This window comes from Oncorhynchus kisutch, linkage group LG1 (genome assembly GCF_002021735.2).
Source record: "Oncorhynchus kisutch isolate 150728-3 linkage group LG1, Okis_V2, whole genome shotgun sequence".
Taxonomy (NCBI): Eukaryota; Metazoa; Chordata; class Actinopteri; order Salmoniformes; family Salmonidae; genus Oncorhynchus; species Oncorhynchus kisutch.
The window spans coordinates 75,745,750-75,767,249 of NC_034174.2; the positions used below are offsets into that span (position 1 = coordinate 75,745,750).

The 21,500-nt window shown below is 46.7% G+C and overlaps 1 protein-coding gene across 1 annotated transcript in view; it reads right to left on the bottom strand.

The window, feature by feature from the left end:
* Nucleotides 1-21,500, bottom strand: part of LOC109884352 (voltage-dependent P/Q-type calcium channel subunit alpha-1A-like) — a 200,620-nt gene that overhangs the window by 139,299 nt on the left and 39,821 nt on the right. Inside the window, 2 exon segments of the mRNA XM_031833423.1 lie at nucleotides 3,906-4,045; nucleotides 4,440-4,545. Of these exon segments, the coding sequence (XP_031689283.1) occupies nucleotides 3,906-4,045; nucleotides 4,440-4,545 (246 nt within the window).

Genomic DNA, 21,500 nt, shown 5'->3' on the forward strand with positions numbered 1-21,500 from the left:
CTATGTCCCCTCGACACCTCCTCTCTATCACTCTCTATGTCCCCCTCGACACCTCCTCTCTATCAATATCTCTATGTCCCCCTTGACACCTCCTCTCTATCTCTCTCTATGTCCCCCTCGACACTTCCTCTCTATCTATATCTCTATGTCCCCCTTGACACCTCCTCTCTATCTCTCTCTATGTCCCCCTCGACACCTCCTCTATATCTCTCTCCTCATCTCTATGTCCCCCTCGACACCTCCTCTCCCTATCTCTATGTCCCCCTCGACACCTCCTCTCTATCTCTATGTCCCCCTTGACACCTCCTCACTATCTCTCCCCTCTCTATCTCTATGTCCCCCTCGACACCTCCTCTCTCTATCTCTATGTCCCCCTCGACACCTCCTCTCTATCTCTCTCCTCTCTCTATCTTTATGTCCCCCTCGACACCTCCTCTCTATCTCTCTCCTCTCTCTATCTCTATGTCCCCCTCGACACCTCCTCTCTATCTCTCTCCTCTCTCTATCTCTATGTCCCGCTTGACACCTCCTCTCTATCTCTCTCTATGTCCCCCTCGACACCTCCTCTCTATGTATCTCCTCATATCTCTGTCCCCCTTGACACCTCCTCTCTATCTATATCTCTATGTCCCCCTCGACACCTCCTCTATATCTCTCTCCTCATCTCTATGTCCCCCTTGACACCTCCACTCTCTATCTCTATGTCCCCCTCGACACCTCCTCTCTATCTCTCTCTCCTCTCTCAATCTCTATGTCCCCCTCGACACCTCCTCTCTCTATCTCTATTTCTATGTCCCCCTCGACACCTCCTCTCTATCTTTATGTCCCCCTTGACACCTCCTCACTATCTCTCCCCTCTCTATCTCTATGTCCCCCTCGACACCTCCTCTCTCTATCTCTATGTCCCCCTCGACACCTCCTCTCTATCTCTCTCCTCTCTCTATCTCTATGTCCCCCTCGACACCTCCTCTCTATTTCTCTCCTCTCTCTATCTCTATGTCCCCTCGACACCTCCTCTCTATCTCTCTCTATGTCCCCCTCGACACCTCCTCTCTATCTCTCTCCTCATCTCTATGTCCCGCTTGACACCTCCTCTCTATCTCTCTCTATGTCCCCCTCGACACCTCCTCTCTATGTATCTCCTCATATCTCTGTCCCCCTTGACACCTCCTCTCTATCTATATCTCTATGTCCCCCTCGACACCTCCTCTATATCTCTCTCCTCATCTCTATGTCCCCCTTGACACCTCCACTCTCTATCTCTATGTCCCCCTCGACACCTCCTCTCTATCTCTCTCTCCTCTCTCAATCTCTATGTCCCCCTCGACACCTCCTCTCTCTATCTCTATTTCTATGTCCCCCTCGACACCTCCTCTCTATCTTTATGTCCCCCTTGACACCTCCTCACTATCTCTCCCCTCTCTATCTCTGTCCCCCTCGGCACCTCCTCTCTCTATCTCTATCTCTATGTCCCCCTCGACACCTCCTCTCTATCTCTCTCCTCTCTATCTCTATGTCCCCCTCGACACCTCCTCTCTCTATCTCTATCTCCATGTCCCCCTCGACACCTCCTCTCTGTCTCTCTCCTCTCTCTATCTCTATGTCCCCCTTGACACCTCCTTTCTGTCTCTTCCCTCTCTCTATCTCTATGTCCCCCTCGACACCTCCTCTCTATCTCTCTATCTCTATGTCCCCCTCGACACCTCCTCTCTATCTCTATGTCCCCCTCGACACCACCTCTCTCTATCTCTATCTCTATGTCCCCCTCGACACCTCCTCTCTATCTCTCTCCTCTCTCTATCTCTATGTCCCCCTCGACACCTCCTCTCTGTCTCTTCCCTCTCTCTCTCCCTCCCTCCTGTCTCTTCCCTCTCTCTCTCCCTCCCTCCTCTCTCTCTGCGAGGTGACATTTCACTGGTGCCCTGCTTGTTGCTCCCTGCAGCGCCACTCTGATCTAGCCTCAGTGTGTGTGTGTGTGTGTGTGTGCTCATTAAAGGGAGACAGCGATGGAGAGGGTGATGCCCTGATTACACACACACACCTTGTCAAACGAGACCTCTGCTGTGTGTGTGTGTGGGTGTGTGTGTGTCTACCCAGCTGACTGTATATCTTAATGTCCTCCTTTCCCTCTCTCTACATGCTGTGTATCTTTCCAGGTCTTCCTTTTTCTCACCCATCCCCCTTTTTCTCACGATAGTCTAACCCCTCCTTTTACTGCTGCTGCTCTCTCCAGCTCCTCTCTACCTCCTCTCTCCAGCTCCTCTCTTCCTCCTCTCTCCAGCTCCTCTCTTCCTCCTCTCTCCAGCTCCTCTCTTCCTCCTCTCTCCAGCTCCTCTCTTCCTCCTCTCTCCAGCTCCTCTCTTCCTCCTCTCTCCAGCTCCTCTCTTCCTCCTCTCTCCAGCTCCTCTCTCTCTCTCCAGCTCCTCTCTCTCTCTCTCTCCAGCTCCTCTCTTCCTCCTCTCTCTCTCTCTCTCTCTCTCTCTCTCAACATGCTGCTCACTTGCTACGGTACAGCGGCCATTTTTAGATCACACATCAAACAAACACACCCTCCTGTCTCACTCTCCCCCTGCATCTCTCTTTCTTCTTTCTCTTTTGAACAAATGCGTGCACACACACACACACATCTATCTGCAGTATATATATATATATATATATATATATATATATATATATATATATCAGTCAGTCTCTGTCTGTCTGTCTGTTTGCCAGTCAGTGTGTATGGATATTGATATTTAGACTGATCAGGGGGCCATTGATTCTGGAGTTTCCTCAGTCCAGACACACATGGACGGGAGCCAAGAGATGGGACCAGACTACATCTACAGACATAAGATGGGACCAGACTACATCTACACACATAAGATGGGACCAGACTACATCTACAGACATAAGATGGGACCAGACTACATCTACAGACATAAGATGGGACCAGACTACATCTACAGACATAAGATGGGACCAGACTACATCTACAGACATAAGATGGGACCAGACTACATCTACACACATAAGATGGGACCAGACTACATCTACACACATAAGATGGGACCAGACTACATCTACAGACATAAGATGGGACCAGACTACATCTACACACATAAGGATTTCCAGCAATGACATCAAGAGTGTGTGTGTGTGTGTGTACTGTGAGAAGGTGTCACTTGCATCAAGCATATTAGCATGTGAACACACACTGAGCACTAGTACAAAATCATCCACAGGCCGAATTTGGCCCGCAGCCAGTTGACAATCCCTGATGTATGGTATGTAGACAGTAGTTATGGTATGATCCCTGATGTATGGTATGTAGACAGTAGTTAAGGTATGATACCTGATATATGGTATGTAGACAGTAGTTATGGTATGATCCCTGATGTATGGTATGTAGACAGTAGTTATGGTATGATCCCTGATGTATGGTATGTAGACAGTAGTTATGGTATGATCCCTGATGTATGGTATGTAGACAGTAGTTATGGTATGATACCTGATGTATGGTATGCAGACAGTAGTTATGGTATGATACCTGATGTATGGTATGTAGACAGTAGTTATGGTATGATCCCTGATGTATGGTATGTAGACAGTAGTTATGGTATGATCCCTGATGTATGGTATGTAGACAGTAGTTAAGGTATGATCCCTGATGTATGGTATGTAGACAGTAGTTATGGTATGATACCTGATGTATGGTATGTAGACAGTAGTTATGGTATGATACCTGATGTATGGTATGTAGACAGTAGTTAAGGTATGATCCCTGATGTATGGTATGTAGACAGTAGTTATGGTATGATCCCTGATGTATGGTATGTAGACAGTAGTTATGGTATAATACCTGATATATGGTATGTAGACAGTAGTTAAGGTATAATACAATGCAACAATAAGGTACTTACCCAGTGAGCACTACTACAAAGTCCATAGCGTTCCATCCATTCCTCAGGTAGGAGCCCTTATGGAGGGCAAAGCCCAGAGCCAGAATCTTTATACCTGACTCAAAACAGAAGATGGCTATGAAGTAGGGCTCTGTATCATCCTAATGGAGAGAAGGGGAGAGAGAGAGGGGGGTGAGAGAGAGAGAGAGAGGAGGGAGGGGGTGAGAGAGAGGGGGGAAGAGAGAGAGAGAGAGAGGAGGGAGGGGGAGAGAGAGGGGGGTGAGAGAGAGAGAGAGAGAGAGAGAGAGAGAGAGAGAGAGGAGGGAGGGGGAGAGAGAGGAGGGAGGGAGGGAGGGAGGAGAGAGAGAGAGAGAGAGAGAGAGAGAGAGAGAGAGAGAGAGAGAGAGAGAGAGAGAGAGAGAGAGAGGAAAGGAAAGGAGGGAGGGGAACAGAGACAGGGGGAGAGAGACAGAGAGGTTTAGAATATGGCATTTCGGGAAAAAAGCATTGTGTGCACCTTTGTTGTGTGTGTGCGTGTGTGTGTGTGGTACTCACCAGTCTCTCAGAAAGAGGAGTTTTGTCATTCTCAGGTAAATGCTGTTCCAGAGCCAGGACGATACAGTTAGCTATGATGGTTGCCAAAATCATCCATTCAAAAGGAGTAAGGCTGGAGTTAAGGCCAGTAACATGGGACAATATATACACATATATCTAATAATACAAACATCAATCATCTTAAACTGACAGTCCCCAAAATCTGGCATTACAATAACTTAAAAAATATGTATATGTTTACATGACTTATTTGATTGATTCAGAAGACAGCAATCCAGACCTTCCTAGGACCATGTAAACGTCCTCTGTAGAATAAACGTATATTTGTATGCATGTTCCATCAGAGGCAGACATATTGCATATTCTCAGAATGACAATATCGTACCCTTTACATAGGCCTTCTCCCCCTTTCTATAGGAGGGGTGCACACTGTTTCAATGGCCCAAATGTTTAGACAATCACACATTTGATAGATTTTCACTCTCACTAATGTCATGATATGTTTGGTAAGGTAATATAGAAGGTGAAATATTTTGGGTAGCTGTTCCTAAAACAGATTATAACTATATGTGGACATATTATAATGTATGAAAAGGCTTATTCATTCACAATGTCATTTAATTTATCGTATCATCATGTGTAGATACAGTTGAAGTCGGACGTTTACATACACCTTTGCCAAATACATTTAAAATCAGTTTTTCACAATTCCTGACATTTAATCCTCGTAAAATTCCCTGCCTTGATTCCTGACATTTAATCCTCGTAAAAATTTCCTGCCTTGGGTCAGTTAGGATCACCACTTTATTTTAAGAATGTGAAATGTCAGAATAATGGTAGAGAGAATGATTTATTTCAGCTTGTATTTCTTTCATCACATTCCCAGTGTGTCAGAAGTTTACATACACTCAATTAGTATTTGGTAGCATTACCTTTAAATTGTTTAACTTGGGTCAAATGCTTCAGGTAGCCTTCCACAAGCTTCCCACAATAAGTTGGGTGAATTTTGGCCCATTCCTCCTGACAAAGCTGGTGTAACTGAGTCAGGTTTGTAGGCCTCCTTGCTTGCACACGCTTTTTTCAGTTCTGCCCACACATTTTCTATAGGATTGAGGTCAGGGCTTTGTGATGGCCACTCCAATACCTTGACTTTGTTGTCCTTAAGCCATTTTGCCACAACTTTGGAAGTATGCTTGGGGTCATTGTCCATTTGGAAGACCCATTTGCGACCAAGCTTTAACTTCCTGGCTGATGTCTTGAGATGTTGCTTCAATATATCCACATAATTTTCTTACCTCATGATGTCATCTATTTTGTGATGTGCACCAGTCCCTCCTGCAGCAAAGCACCCGCACAAGATGATGCTGCCACCCCCTTGCTTCACAGTTGGGATGGTGTTCTTCGGCTTGCAAGCCTCCCCCTTTTTCCTCCAAACATAACGATGGTTATTATGGCCAAACAGCTCTATTTTTGTTTCATCAGACCAGAGGACTTTTCTCCAAAAAGTACGATCTTCGTCCCCATGTGCAGTTGCAAACCGTAGTCTGGCTTTTTTTATAGCGGTTTTGGAGCAGTGGCTTCTTCCTTGCTGAGCGGCCTTTCAGGTTATGTCGATATAGGACTCGTTTTACTGTGGATATAGATACTTTTGTACCTGTTTCCTCCAGGTCCTTTGCTGTTGTTTTGGGATTGATTTTCACTTTTCGGACCAAAATATGTTCTAGGAGACGTAATGCGCCTCCTTCCTGAGTGGTATGACGGCTGCGTGGTCCCATGGTGTTTTACTTGCAGACTATTGCTTGTACAGATGAACGTGGCACCTTAAGGCGTTTGGAAATTGCTCTTGGCTGATTTCTTTAGATTTTCCCATGATGTCAACCAAAATAGGTACTGAGTTTGAAGGTAGGCCTTGAAATACATCTACATATACACCTCCAATTGACTCAAATTATGTCAATTAGCCTATCAGAAGCTTCTAAAGCAATGACATAATTGTCTGGAATTTTCAAAGCTATTTAAAGGCACAGTCAACTTAGCGTATGTAAACTTCTGACCCACTAGAATTGCGATACAGTGAATTATAAGTGAAATAATCTGTCTGTAAACAATTGTTGGAAAATTTACTTAAAACAACTATAGTTTAACAAGAAATGTGTGGAGTGGTTGAAAATGTATGTAAACTTGCAACTTCAACTGTATATACTCCCATATACTCCATACTCCCACCAACTTGTTTGGTTACTACATGATTCCATATGTGTTATTTCATAGTTTTGATGTCTTCACTATTATTCTACAATGTAAACATAAAAAAAAATATTAAAACACGCCTACTCATTCCAGGTTTTAAAAAATATTTTTTAAAGATGTTTACATATATATATATATATACTTATATACATATACATATATATATATACTTATATACATATACATATATATACTTATATACATATACATATATATAGTGTATATATATATAGTATATAGTGGTGAAAGTACAAATGTATATATATATATATATATTTGTACTTTCACCACTTTCTGTTCCCAATTTTGTGATATCTTATTGGTAGTTACTAGTCTTGTCCCATCGCTGCAACTCTCCTACGGACTCAGGAGAGGCGACGGTCGAGAGCTGTGCGTCCTCGGAACACAACCCTGCCAAGCCGCACTGCTTCTTGACACACTGCTCACTTAACCAAGAAGCCATCCGCGCCAATGTGTCGGAGGAAACACCGTCCAGCTCGCGACCGGAATTAGCTTGCAGCCGCCACAAGGAGTCGCTAGAGCGCGATGGGACAAGGAAATCCCAGCCGGCTAAACCCTCCCTTAACCCTGACGACACTGGGCCAAACCCTCCCTTAACCCTGACGACACTGGGCCAAACCCTCCCTAAACCCTGACGACACTGGGCCAATTCCTCCCTTAACCCTGACGACACTGGGCCAATCCCTCCCTTAACCCTGACGACACTGGGCCAATCCCTCCCTTGACCTTGACGACACTGGGCCAATCCCTCCCTTAACCCTGACGACACTGGGCCAATCCCTCCCTTAACCCTGACGACACTGGGCTAAACCCTCCCTTAACCCTAACGACACTGGGCTAAACCCTCCCTTAACCCTGACGACACTGGGCTAAACCCTCCGTTAACCCTGACGACACTGGGCTAAACCCTCCCTTAACCCTGACGACACTGGGCTAAACCCTCCCTTAACCCTGACGACACTGGGCTAAACCCTCCCTTAACCCTGACGACAATGGGCCAAACCCTCCCTTAACCCTGACGACACTGGGCTAAACCCTCCCTTAACCCTGACGACACTGGGCTAAACCCTCCCTTAACCCTGATGACACTGGGCTAAACCCTCCCTTAACCCTGACGACACTGGGCTAAACCCTCCCTTAACCCTGATGACACTGGGCCAAACCCTCCCTTAACCCTGACGACACTGGGACAAACCCTCCCTTGACCCTGACGACACTGGGCCAATCCCTCCCTTAACCCTGACGATACTGGGCCAATCCCTCCCTTAACCCTGACGACACTGGGCTAAACCCTCCCTTAACCCTGACGACACTGGGCTAAACCCTCTCTTAACCCTGACGACACTGGGCTAAACCCTCCCTTAACCCTGACGACACTGGGATAAACCCTCCCTTAATCCTGACGACACTGGGCTAAACCCTCCCTTAACCCTGACGACACTGGGCTAAACCCTCCCTTAACCCTGACGACACTGGGATAAACCCTCCCTTAACCCTGACGACACTGGGCTAAACCCTCCCTTAACCCTGCCGACACTGGGCTAAACCCTCCCTTAACCCTGATGACACTGGGCTAAACCCTCCCTTAACCCTGATGACACTGGGTCAAACCCTCCCTTAACCCTGACGACACTGGGCTAAACCCTCCCTTAACCCTGACGACACTGGGCCAAACCCTCCCTTAACCCTGACGACACTGGGCCAATTGTGCACCTCCTCATGGGTCTCCCGGTCACGGCCGACTGTAACACAGCCTGGAATCGAACCCGGGTCTGTAGTGACGTCTCCAGCCTTAGACCGCTGCACCACATCATTTCATTTCATTGATCATCATCTTTCAATATGTTTCATTATACTTGTAGATCATTTGGGTCAAAAAGTGTTTTCTTCTCAGGCATTATTAAACAATTCCAGGTGAAAGCCAAAGGGGGGGGGCACTACTACATGAATAAAATATTGCCCTCTTGCTAGATTGATGACTAAAGCCATAGCAACACGGTGCGAAACGGCTGTCAGCTCAACTTCAAGATCAGTAACAGGGGAGAACAGCAAAAGCATATGCATGTATCTAATAATACAAGCATTAAGGCCAGTAGGAAAACTGGAATAGCATACAAACACACATATATATCTGACATATACAGTATTTCATAATACAAACACACACAACGGTACTGTACCGAAAACAAACATACGTAACAAAGAAGGATAATATCAAACCTCTATTCTACTGAAAGAAATTGAATAAGATCTGAAGCACTTACAAATTCATAACATACATACAAATGGAAGAACTCTGGGGTGTGTGACCAGGCCTGAGTAATGCTGGCCTTACTGAACTCTGGAGTGTGTGACCAGGCCTGAGTAATGCTGGCCTTACTGAACTCTGGAGTGTGTGACCAGGCCTGAGTAATGCTGGCCTTACTGAACTCTGGAGTGTGTGACCAGGCCTGAGTAATGCTGGCCTTACTGAACTCTGGAGTGTGTGACCAGGCCTGAGTAATGCTGGCCTTACTGAACTCTGGAGTGTGTGACCAGGCCTAAGTAATGCTGGCCTTACTGAACTCTGGAGTGTGTGACCAGGCCTGAGTAATGCTGGCCTTACTGAACTCTGGAGTGTGTGACCAGGCCTGAGTAATGCTGGCCTTACTGAACTCTGGAGTGTGTGACCAGGCCTGAGTAATGCTGGCCTTACTGAACTCTGGAGTGTGTGACCAGGCCTGAGTAATGCTGGCCTTACTGAACTCTGGAGTGTGTGACCAGGCCTGAGTAATGCTGGCCTTACTGAACTCTGGGGTGTGTGACCAGGCCTGAGTAATGCTGGCCTTACTGAACTCTGGGGTGTGTGACCAGGCCTGAGTAATGCTGGCCTTACTGAACTCTGGGGTGTGTGACCAGGCCTGAGTAATGCTGGCCTTACTGAACTCTGGAGTGTGTGACCAGGCCTGAGTAATGCTGGCCTTACTGAACTCTGGGGTGTGTGACCAGGCCTGAGTAATGCTGGCCTTACTGAACTCTGGGGTGTGTGACCAGGCCTGAGTAATGCTGGCCTTACTGAACTCTGGAGTGTGTGACCAGGCCTAAGTAATGCTGGCCTTACTGAACTCTGGAGTGTGTGACCAGGCCTGAGTAATGCTGGCCTTACTGAACTCTGGAGTGTGTGACCAGGCCTAAGTAATGCTGGCCTTACTGAACTCTGGAGTGTGTGACCAGGCCTGAGTAATGCTGGCCTTACTGAACTCTGGAGTGTGTGACCAGGCCTGAGTAATGCTGGCTTAAGGGGCTGGTATGACTGGATGGGTCTGGACAGATCAGCACTGCTCCTAATTGGAGACTCATTATCCTGTTAGTGTGTGTGTGTTTGTGCGTGAACATGCACACTTGTCACTATTTGTTTGCATCCGTCCCTCCGTGTGTGTATGTCTGTGAGTGTCCATGTAATTGAACGGGATCTGTGTGTTTATGTCCATGTGTGTGTGTGTGTGTTTATGTCCATGTGTGTATGTGTGTTTACCAGATGCCAGTCTGACATTGACACCATGGCCGGGGGATGGTTGAGAGGGTGATGCGGTCTGAGTCTGTGTGTGTGTTGTAACAGCTGATATAACATGAAGAGACAGACTAGCATGGGAGTGAAGACTCAGACTAAACACTGGCTAGGAGCAACACTCCAGTACCCAGACTCTTATTTTACCAGGTCAGTTGACTGACAACACATTCTCATTTCCAGCAACAACCTGGAGAATAGTTACAGGGGAGAAGAGGGGGGACGAATGAGCCAATTGGAAGCTGGGGATGATTAGGTGACCGTGATGGTATGGGAATTTAGCCTGGACTATAAGTGCCATGAGTTTTAGTGACCACAGAGTGTCAGAACACCCGTTTAACATCCCATCTGAAAGACACCACCATACACAGGGTTAATGTCCCCAATCACTGCCCTGTTGTTGTTGACCAGAGGAATGGCCCTCCAACACCACTTCCAGGAGCATCTGGTCTCGCTTCCAGGAACCGACCAGGACCAACCCTACTTAGCTTCATTCCTGGAATGCAGGGTGGTGTGCTGCTGGCTCACTGTTATACTACTGTTTATAGGAAGGAGGATTTCAGCACTATGGAAGAAAATAGTAGTAGTAGTGCTGAAAGTTTAAACATCAATAGCTGCTACAGTTTAAACATCAATGGCTGCTACAGTTTAAACATCAATAGCTGCTACAGTTTAAACATCAATGATGCTATTATTTTATTTTACACAGTTGGCACACACACACACACACACACACACACACACACACACACACACACACACACACACACAGATTTAAGAGGAAAATCTATAATTCCCCCAGTCTTTGATAACAGTGAGTAACTTCTCTGATGTGATCAAAGTGAAACACAATAAAGCACTATGTAGGCTTTACGTAGCCCTTAAGTAGGTTATATGACTGCATTGCATCAGAGTCTAGTAACAGAACGGTGGCTGCATGGCGACTAAATAATTCAGTTGTGACAGTTCCACATCGCTGAGCAAACATTCTCTCTCTCTGTGTTGTCCTATGTCTGACCCCTCTCCTTCCATCTCACCGTCTTCCCTCCTCCCATTTCCTCACCCTATATCTGACTCCTCTCCTTCCATCTCACCGTCTTCCCTCCTCCCATTTCCTCACCCTATATCTGACCCCTCTCCTTCCATCTCACCGTCTCCCCTCCTCCCATTTCCTCACCCTATATCTGACCCCTCTCCTTCCATCTCACAGTCTCCCCTCCTCCCATTTCCTCACCCTATATCTGACCCCTCTCCTTCCATCTCACCATCTTCCCTCCTCCCATTTCCTCACCCTATATCTGACCCCTCTCCTTCCATCTCACCGTCTCCCCTCCTCCCATTTCCTCACCCTATATCTGACCCCTCTCCTTCCATCTCACCGTCTCCCCTCCTCCCATTTCCTCACCCTATATCTGACCCCTCTCCTTCCATCTCACCGTCTCCCCTCCTCCCATTTCCTCACCCTATATCTGACCCCTCTCCTTCCATCTCACCGTCTTCCCTCCTCCCATTTCCTCACCCTATATCTGACCCCAGTTCATCCCCCTCTCTCAACCCCACTTACCCTTTCTCTTACACTTGTTTGGCTGACCCAACCCTGCTGGGTTGTTTGGTTGACCCAACCCTGCTGGGTTGTTTGGCTGACTCAACCCTGCTGGGTTGTTTGGCTGACCCAACCCTGCTGGGTTGTTTGGCTGACTCAACCCTGCTGGGTTGTTTGGCTGACCCAACCCTGCTGGGTTGTTTGGCTGACTCAACTGCTGGGTTGTTTGGCTGACTCAACTGCTGGGTTGTTTGGCTGACCCAACTGCTGGGTTGTTTGGCTGACCCAACTGCTGGGTTGTTTGGCTGACCCAACCCTGCTAGGTTGTTTGGCTGACTCAACTGCTGGGTTGTTTGGCTGACCCAACCCTGCTGGTTTGTTTGGCTGACTCAACTGCTGGGTTGTTTGGCTGACTCAACTGCTGGGTTGTTTGGCTGACCCAACCCTGCTGGTTTGTTTGGCTGACTCAACTGCTGGGTTGTTTGGCTGACCCAACCCTGCTGGGTTGTTTGGCTGACTCAACTGCTAGGTTGTTTGGCTGACCCAACCCTTCTGGGTTGTTTGGCTGACTCAACTGCTGGGTTGTTTGGCTGACCCAACTGCTGGGTTGTTTGGCTGACCCAACTGCTGGGTTGTTTGGCTGACCCAACCCTGCTAGGTTGTTTGGCTGACTCAACTGCTGGGGTTGTTTGGCTGACCCAACCCTGCTGGTTTGTTTGGCTGACTCAACTGCTGGGTTGTTTGGCTGACTCAACTGCTGGGTTGTTTGGCTGACCCAACCCTGCTGGTTTGTTTGGCTGACTCAACTGCTGGGTTGTTTGGCTGACCCAACCCTGCTGGGTTGTTTGGCTGACTCAACTGCTAGGTTGTTTGGCTGACCCAACCCTTCTGGGTTGTTTGGCTGACTCAACTGCTGGGTTGTTTGGCTGACCCAACCCTACTGGGTTGTTTGGCTGACTCAACTGCTGGGTTGTTTGGCTGACTCAACTGCTGGGTTGTTTGGCTGACTCAACTGCTAGGTTGTTTGGCTGACCCAACCCTACTGGGTTGTTTGGCTGACCCAACTGCTGGGTTGTTTGGCTGACCCAACTACTGGGTTGTTTGGCTGACTCAACTGCTGGATTGTTTGGCTGACCCAACCCTGCTAGGTTGTTTGCCTGACCCAACCCTGCTAGGTTGTTTAGCTGACCCAACCCTGCTGGGTTGTTTGGCTGACCCAACCCTGCTGGGTTGCAGGCGTTGGGTCACTTAATTGGGTTGCTTTCTTTAAAAAAGCATGGTTGGGTTGTTGATGCTGGATCATTGCTTGGTTATTGAGAAATGACCCAGTGAGTCAGATCAGAAGTCTAGAGGCTTAGTTTAGTAGGGGCGTGGCTTCAGAGGGTTGTTTTTTATCCATCCGTGAGAGTAAATGTCATTCCTGCTCATCTGTTCTGTTGTACAGTTATCACATGTTAAGGTCGAACACTTACATTTTGTAGCTTCAATTAGGCCTACAGAAGTGTATGAGTTCCCTAAAAGCCTATGTAAATCCCATTGTTGGGATGCAATAAGGTGGTATACCTTATTATACAATAATATTATGTAATAAATAATCCAAATATTCTAGAAGAAAAATTCACACAAAAAATAGAGAGAGACAGGTGAGAGGGAGAGACAGTAGAGTGTTCTCTGCAGCAGTATAAGGCAAGGTGCATCAGCAGTGTTAGAATACTAAGACAGAGAGAGAGAGAGAGAGAGAGAGAGAGAGAGAGAGAGAGAGAGAGAGAGAGAGAGAGAGAGAGAGAGGAGAGAGAGAGAGGAGAGAGAGAGAGAGAGGAGAGAGAGACAGAGGAGAGAGAGAGAGAGAAGGGGGGGAGAGAGAGAGAGAGAGAGAGAAGGGGGGGGAGAGAGAGAGAGAGAGAGAGAGAGAGAGAGAGAGAGAGAGAGAGAGAGAGAGAGAGAAAAAGAGGAGAGAAAGAGGAGAGAGAGACCAGTCAAAGCCAGAAGTGTATTGGGTAGTGGGCAGCAGTGTAGAGTACGTCAGCAAAGATGGTGACATGGTGCCAGAAAGGGAGAGGGGAGAGAACGAGAGAGAGGAGAGAGACCAGAGACCTGCCAGAGACCAGACCTTCCTCTCTTCTCCCCTCCTTACCTCTCTCATACTCTTCTCTCCCCTCCTCTGCTGTCCTCCCCTCCCCTCTCCTCACCACTCCTCCCCTCTCTCCTCCTCACCCCTCTCATCCCCTCCTCTTCTCTCTACTCTCCCCTCCTCCCCACTACTCTCCTCCCCTCTCTCCTCTCCTCCTCCCCTCTTCTCTGCTCTCATCCCATCCTCACCTCTCCTCTCCCCTCCTCCCCTCCTTCTCTGCTCTCCTCCCCTCTCTCAGCTCCATTCCCCTCCTCACCTACCCTCCCCTCTCTCCTCTGCTCTCCTCCCCTCTTTGCCTGATTAGACTGGTCCTCAGATGGTTCTGGGCAGGCCCTGCTCTGCCAACTAGACACTACACTGGTCTGAAGCTGCATCACACACACACAGAGATACATACACACAGAAGGAGAATGATACGGGCACAGACAAAGGTACACACCAAACACAAATACACACACCTACTGACTAAGCAGAATGTAGACTGTAGTGTACACATACACGAGAATGCACACAGACACACACACACACGCACACTTTATCTAATACATCCTGTCCACCTTTAATTCCAGTTATCCATTGACCCTGACCGGCACGTCTCCTCCTCTCATCCCCCTCTCCATCTCTACCTCCCCCTCTATCTATTCTCCTCCCTCTCTTACGTCATTATGACCTTTCCACGACCGCCTCCCCCTCTTCCATGTCGCCTCCTCTCATCCCCTCTCTTTATCTTGCCTTTCCACTCCAGGACAGTTAAAGCAAACAACACACACACACGCACGCACGCACGCAAGCACGTACGCGCGCGTACGCACGCACACACACACACACACACACACACGCACGCACGCACGCACGCACATCGAACGAGGCATTATCCAGCATCAGCATATTACCGCTCGACTGCTTACAACTGTGCTGTGCACACACACACACACATCTCCTTTCTGATTCTGCCAGATAGTCTATTAGGTTATTAGTAGAGAGAGACAGAGAGACGCAGAGAGAGAGAGACTGACTCCATCCTTTCCACCCGTGGGTTTCTTTCAGCCTGTAGACACAGTAGGAGACATGAGTCTGATGGGGAACAACTGAACATACTGCATGTTGTGTGTCTGTGTAATGTATGTGTATGTAGTCGCGTGAGAGGGCGCGTGTGTGTCATTCTTGATATGTTTGGGAGGTGTAAGGTTGACCGCTCCAGACAGCATCAAACCGCTCCAGACAGCATCACAGATGTGTGTCCATGTGGGTGGTAGGTCCAGTGTGGTTTTGTGTTTATTGACATAACATTAATTAAGATAGCAATCTTTTAGAGGGGGTAGAAGTCCCCCCCCCCCCCTTTAATATAACAATAATAATATGCCATTTAGCAGACACTTTCATCCAAAGCGACTAAGTCCTGCGTACATACACTACCGGTCAAAAGTTTTAGAACACCTACTCATTCACAGGTTTTTCTTTATTTTGACTATTTTCTACATTGTAGAATGATAGTGAACACATCAGACCTATGAAATAACACATATGGAATCATGTAGTAACCAAAAAAAGTGTTACACAAATCAAAATATAATTTCAAATAGCCACCCTTTGCCTTGATTATAGTTTTGCACGCACTTGGCATTCTCTCAACTAGCTTCACCTGGAATGCTTTTCCAACAGTCTTGAAGGAGTTCCCACATATGCTGAGCACTTGTTGGCTGCTTTTCCTTCACTCTGTGGTGCGACTCATCAGAGAATTGTGGAGGCCAGGACATCTGATGCATCACTCCATCACTCTCATTCTTGGTCAAATAGCCCTTACACAGCCTGGAGGTGTGTTGGGTCATTGTCCTGTTGAAAAACAAATGATAGTCCCACTAAACACAAACCAGATGGGATGGCGTATCACTGCAGAATGCTGTGGTAGCCTTGCTGGTTAAAGTGTGTCTTGAATTCTAAATAAATCACAGACAGTGTCACCAGCAAAGCACCCCCACTCCATCACACCTCCTCCATGCTTCACGGTGGGAACCACACATGCAGAGATCATCCTTTCACCTACTCTGCGTCTCACAAAGACACAGCGGTTGGAACTAAAAATCTCAAATTTGGACTCCAGACCAAAGGACAGATTTCCAACGGTCTAATGTGCATTGATCGTGTTTCTTGGCCCAAGCAAGTCTTCTTCTTATTGGTGTCCTTTAGTAGTGGTTTCTTTGCAGGAATTCGACCATGAAGGCCTGATTCACAGTCTCCTCTGAACAGTTGATTTTGAGATGTGTCTGTTACTTGAACTCTGTGAAGCATTTATTTGGGCTGCAATTTCTGAGGCTGGTAACTCTCATGAACTTATTCTCTGCAGCAGAGGGAACTCTGGCACTTCCTTTCCTGTGGCGGTCCTCATGAGAGCTAGTTTCATCATAGCGCTTAATGGTTTTTGCAACTTCACCTGAAGAAACTTTCAAAGTTCTTGACCTTTTCCGTATTGACTGACCTTCATGTCTTAAAGTAATGATGAACTGTCGTTTCTCTTTGCTTATCTGAGCTGTTCTTGCCATAATATGGACATGGTCTTTTAACAAATAGGGCTATCTTCTGTACACCACCCTACCATGTCACAACACAACTGATTGGCTCAAATGCATTACGAAGGAAATAAATTCCACAAATGAACTTTTAAGAAGGCACACCTGTTAATTGAAATGCATTCCAGGTGACTACTTCATGAAGTTGGTTGAGAGAATGCCAATAGTGTCACCAAGGCAAAATGTGTCTATTTGAAGAATCCCCCCCAATTATTTGGTTTTGGGTTACTACATGATTCCATTTGTGTTATTTAATAGTGTTGATGTCTTCACAATTATTCTACAATGTAGAAAATAGTAAAAATCAATAAAATCCTTGAATAAGTAGTTGTTCTAAAACCCTTGAATAAGTAGTTGTTCTAAAACCCTTGAATAAGTAGTTGTTCTAAAACCCTTGAATAAGTAGTTGTTCTAAAACCCTTGACCGGTAGTGTACATTTTATGTATGGGTGGCCCCGGGAATCAAACCGACAATCCTGGTGTTGCAAGCGCCATGCTCTGCTGAGCCAAACAGGACCAGGTGTATGTATTACAGTTTTTGTTGAAGGTGTGTGTGTGTTACAGGCAATGTAGTGCAGCTCTAAGGAACCTTGACTTGAATCCCTATTAATTCCTCATGTGGAACTATGACCCTTTACGGGTGAATGATTCCTTTACCTGCCCTATAAACTGATGTAGGGCTGGACTGGTGTGTGTGTGTGTTTGTGTGTGTGTGTGTGTGTGTGTGTGTGTGTTAGTGAGTGTACATGCGTGTGTGTGGTCTGTGTGATTGTATCCAACATAGTTGAGTGTGTGTGTGTGTGTGTGTGTGTGTGTGTGTGTGTGTGTGTGTGTGAGAGAGAGAGTTTTCAGCTGAGCAGGCGACTTTGGCATAGAGCTGAGTGTGGTGCTTTATGGAGAAACGGCTGATGAGGAAAGGAGAGTTTAAATCAAACCAAACGAAGCTTTATCAAATAAATGAAACTGTGTAGTACTGGACTCAGCAAGTGTTCCTTTATAGGCACACACACACACACACACACACACACACACACACACGGAAATGTGCACAAGCGTGGCCACAAATGCAGGGCAAAGTCAAACAAACCATTTCTAGGGTCCTGACGTAGGATGCGTCCCAAAGGGCACCCTATTCCCTGCATAGTGCACTACTATTGACCAGAGCCCTATTCCCTACATAGTGCACTCCTATTGACCAGAGCCCTATTCCCTACATAGTGCACTCCTATTGACCAGAGCCCTATGCCATTTAGGCCGCTGCCGTAGTGTGCTTGCTGAGGATGTTGAATATTGCCGACACCACTGAAGGATTGAGTGGTTAAATGAATAATTGTACAGACGGAGAGACAGACAGACAGACAGACAGACAGAAAGACTGACAGACAGACAGACAGACAGACAGACAGACAGACAGACAGACAGACAGACAGACAGACAGACACTCACTGTCCAGAAGGAAAAAACAGCTCTCTCATCATCCTCTATCTTCCTTATTTCTCCATCATTCTCTCTCTCTCCTCCCTCTCTTCTTCTATCATCCACTATATTCCTTATTTCTCCATCATTCTCTATATCCTCCCTCTCTTCTCTTATCATCCTCTCTCTCCCTATCTCGCTCTCCTCCCTCTCTTCCTCTATCATCCACTATCTTCCTTATTTCTCCGTCTTTCTCTCTCTCTCATCCCTCTCTTCTTCTACCATCCACTATCATCCTTATTTCTCCTATCATTCTCTCTCTCCTCCCTCTCTTCTTCTATCATCCTCTCACTACCTATCTCACTCTCCTCCCTCTCTTCTTCTATCATCCACTATCTTCCTTATTTCTCCATCATTCTCTCTCTCCTCCCTATCTTCTTCTACCATCCACTATCATCCTTATTTCTCCATCATTCTGCCTCTCCTTCTTCTATCATCCTCTCTCCCTATCTCGCTCTCCTCCCTCTCTTCTCTTAACATCTACTATCTCTCCTTATTTCTATGTCTTTCTCTCTCTCCTCCCTCTCATCCTCTATCTCTCCCTCTCTCTGTCTTTCTCTCTCTCTTCCCTCTCTTTTCCTATCGTCCTCTCTCTTCCACCCTTCCTCTCTTTCTTCCCTGGTCATCTTGCTCCTCCTGTTCTTCTCCTGCTGTGTAGTTCTGTAGAGGAATGATGAATTCTTCCTTCCTCTCCTCCAGCAAACTATAAATAGATATATGACAGATAAAAGGGTCTCTCTCTCTCTCCCTCTCTCTTTCTCTCTCTCTCTCCCTCCCTCTCTCTCTCTCTCTCTCTCTCTCTCTCTCTCTCTCTCTCTCTCTCTCTCTCCCTCCCTCTCTCTCTCTCTCCCTCCCTCTCTCTCTCTCTCTCTCCCTCCCTCTCTCTCTCTCTCTCTCCCTCTCTCTCTCTCTCTCCCTCTCTCTCCCTCTCTCTCTCTCTCCCTCGCTCTCTCTCTCGCTCTCTCTCTCTCTCTCTCTCTCTCTCCTCGCTCTCTCTCTCTCTCTCCCTCTCTCTCTCTCTCTCTCTCTCTCCCTCGCTCTCTCTCTCTCCCTCCCTCTCTCTCTCTCCCTCGCTCTCTCTCTCTCCCTCTCTCTCCCTCGCTCTCTCTCTCGCTCTCTCTCTCTCTCTCTCTCTCCCTCGCTCTCTCTCTCGCTCTCTCTCTCTCTCTCTCTCTAACAGCTTCTATCTCAAGGCCATCAGACTGCTACACAGGCATCAGTAACTCAGAGAGGCTGTTGCCTACATTGAGACCCAATCACTGGCCCCTGTAATAAATGGATCACTGGTCACTTTAATAATGCCACGTTAATAATGTTTACATATCTTACATTACTCATAACATAAGTATATACTGTATTTTATACCATCTATTGCATCTTGCCTATGCTGCTCGGCCATCGCTCATCCATATATTTATATGTACATATTCTCATTCACCCCTTTAGATTTGTGTGCATTAGGTAGTTGTTGTGGAATTGTTAGATTACTTGTTAGATATTGCTCTACTGTAAATTATGGGAAATTATGCTCTCTCTACACACAGACACCCGCGCACACACACACACACACACACACACACACACACACACACACACACACACACACACACACACACACACATTGCAATGGTTCACTGACGCAACTCAAGGTAAGAGCTTTTTGTCATGGGTGCGACAGCAGTACACACACATGTGCACACCAACACATACACACACAGTTTTAGCCTAGGCACCATCCGCTTCTAGTGAACCCTGGGGACTTAATCTGTGCCACCATACATTGTGGCCATTAACCTTGATTTATTCAGGGTAGTACAACTGAGACCAGGATCTCATTCTCAATGGTGCCCTGAGTTTGACATTTTTCTCTAAAACAGGAAGAAAAATAAGCACAAGGCACAACCTCTACACCTCAACCTCTACACCTCAACCTCGACAAACACAACCTCGACACCTCAACACCTCAACCTCTACACCTCAACCTCGACAAACACAACCTCGACACCTCAACCTCAACAAACACAACCTCGACACCTCAACCTCTACACCTCAACCTCGACAAACACAACCTCGACACCTCAACACCTCAACCTCTACACCTCAAGCTCGACAAACACAACCTCAACACCTCAACCTTGACACCTCAACCTCGACACCTCAACCTCGACAACCACAATCTCGACATCTCGACACCTCAACCTCGACACCTCAACCTCGACACCTCAACCTCGACAAACACAACCTCGACACCTCAACCTCGACACCACAGCCTCGACACCAAAACCTCAGCCTCTACACCACAGGCTCTACACCACAGCCTCGACACCAAAACCTCAGCCTCTACACCACAGCCTCGACACCACAGACTCGACACCTCAGCCTCTACACCACAGCCTCGACACCACAGACTCAATCAATCAAAACAACTGCAATCCTCAATGAATGAATTCAATACCAGAGTCATAAACGTCCCCAGGGGCTCCAGGGAATCAGGGCATTTGGTTGGTTATTCCAACAATGGCAATAAAACTAAAGGAGGATTTACCTAAATTGGTGAAGACCAGAGGGACCTGAAGGGTTAACTGATCCTGAAGGGTTAACTGATCCTGAAGGGTTAACTGATCCTGAAAGAGTTAACTGATCCTGAAGAGTTAACTGATCCTGAAGGGTTAACTTTATCCTGAAGAGTTAACTGATCCTGAAGAGTTAACTGATCCTGAAGAGTTAACTGATCCTGAAGAGTTAACTGATCCTGAAGAGTTAACTGATCTTGAAGAGTTAACTGATCCTGAAGGGTTAACTGATCCTGAAGGGTTAACTGATCCTGAAGAGTTAACTGATCCTGAAGAGTTAACTGATCCTGAAGGGTTAACTGATCCTGAAGGGTTAACTGATCCTGAAGAGTTAACTGATCCTGAAGAGTTAACTGATCCTGAAGAGTTAACTGATCCTGAAGAGTTAACTGATCCTGAAGAGTTAACTGATCCTGAAGGGTTAACTGATCCTGAAGAGTTAACTGATCCTGAAGAGTTAACTGATCCTGAAGAGTTAACTGATCCTGAAGAGTTAACTGATCCTGAAGAGTTAACTGATCCTGAAGGGTTAACTGATCCTGAAGAGTTAACTGATCCTGAAGAGTTAACTGATCCTGAAGAGTTAACTGATCCTGAAGGGTTAACTGATCCTGAAGAGTTAACTGATCCTGAAGAGTTAACTGATCCTGAAGGGTTAACTGATCCTGAAGAGTTAACTGATCCTGAAGAGTTAACTGATCCTGAAGAGTTAACTGATCCTGAAGAGTTAACTGATCCTGAAGAGTTAACTGATCCTGAAGAGTTAACTGATGGGTTAGTTACAAACCATTGTAATAGAGCTTAGACGACAGAAAGGGAATGATGATCTACGGGACTTTAATGAGGACCAGCCAACCTTTAATACAGTACTAATACTGTCACCTGTAATAAAGCCAACTCCGCTACGCTAGACGCCATCCAAAGGTTTAAGAGTAGTGGCTGTTGTTATCAGG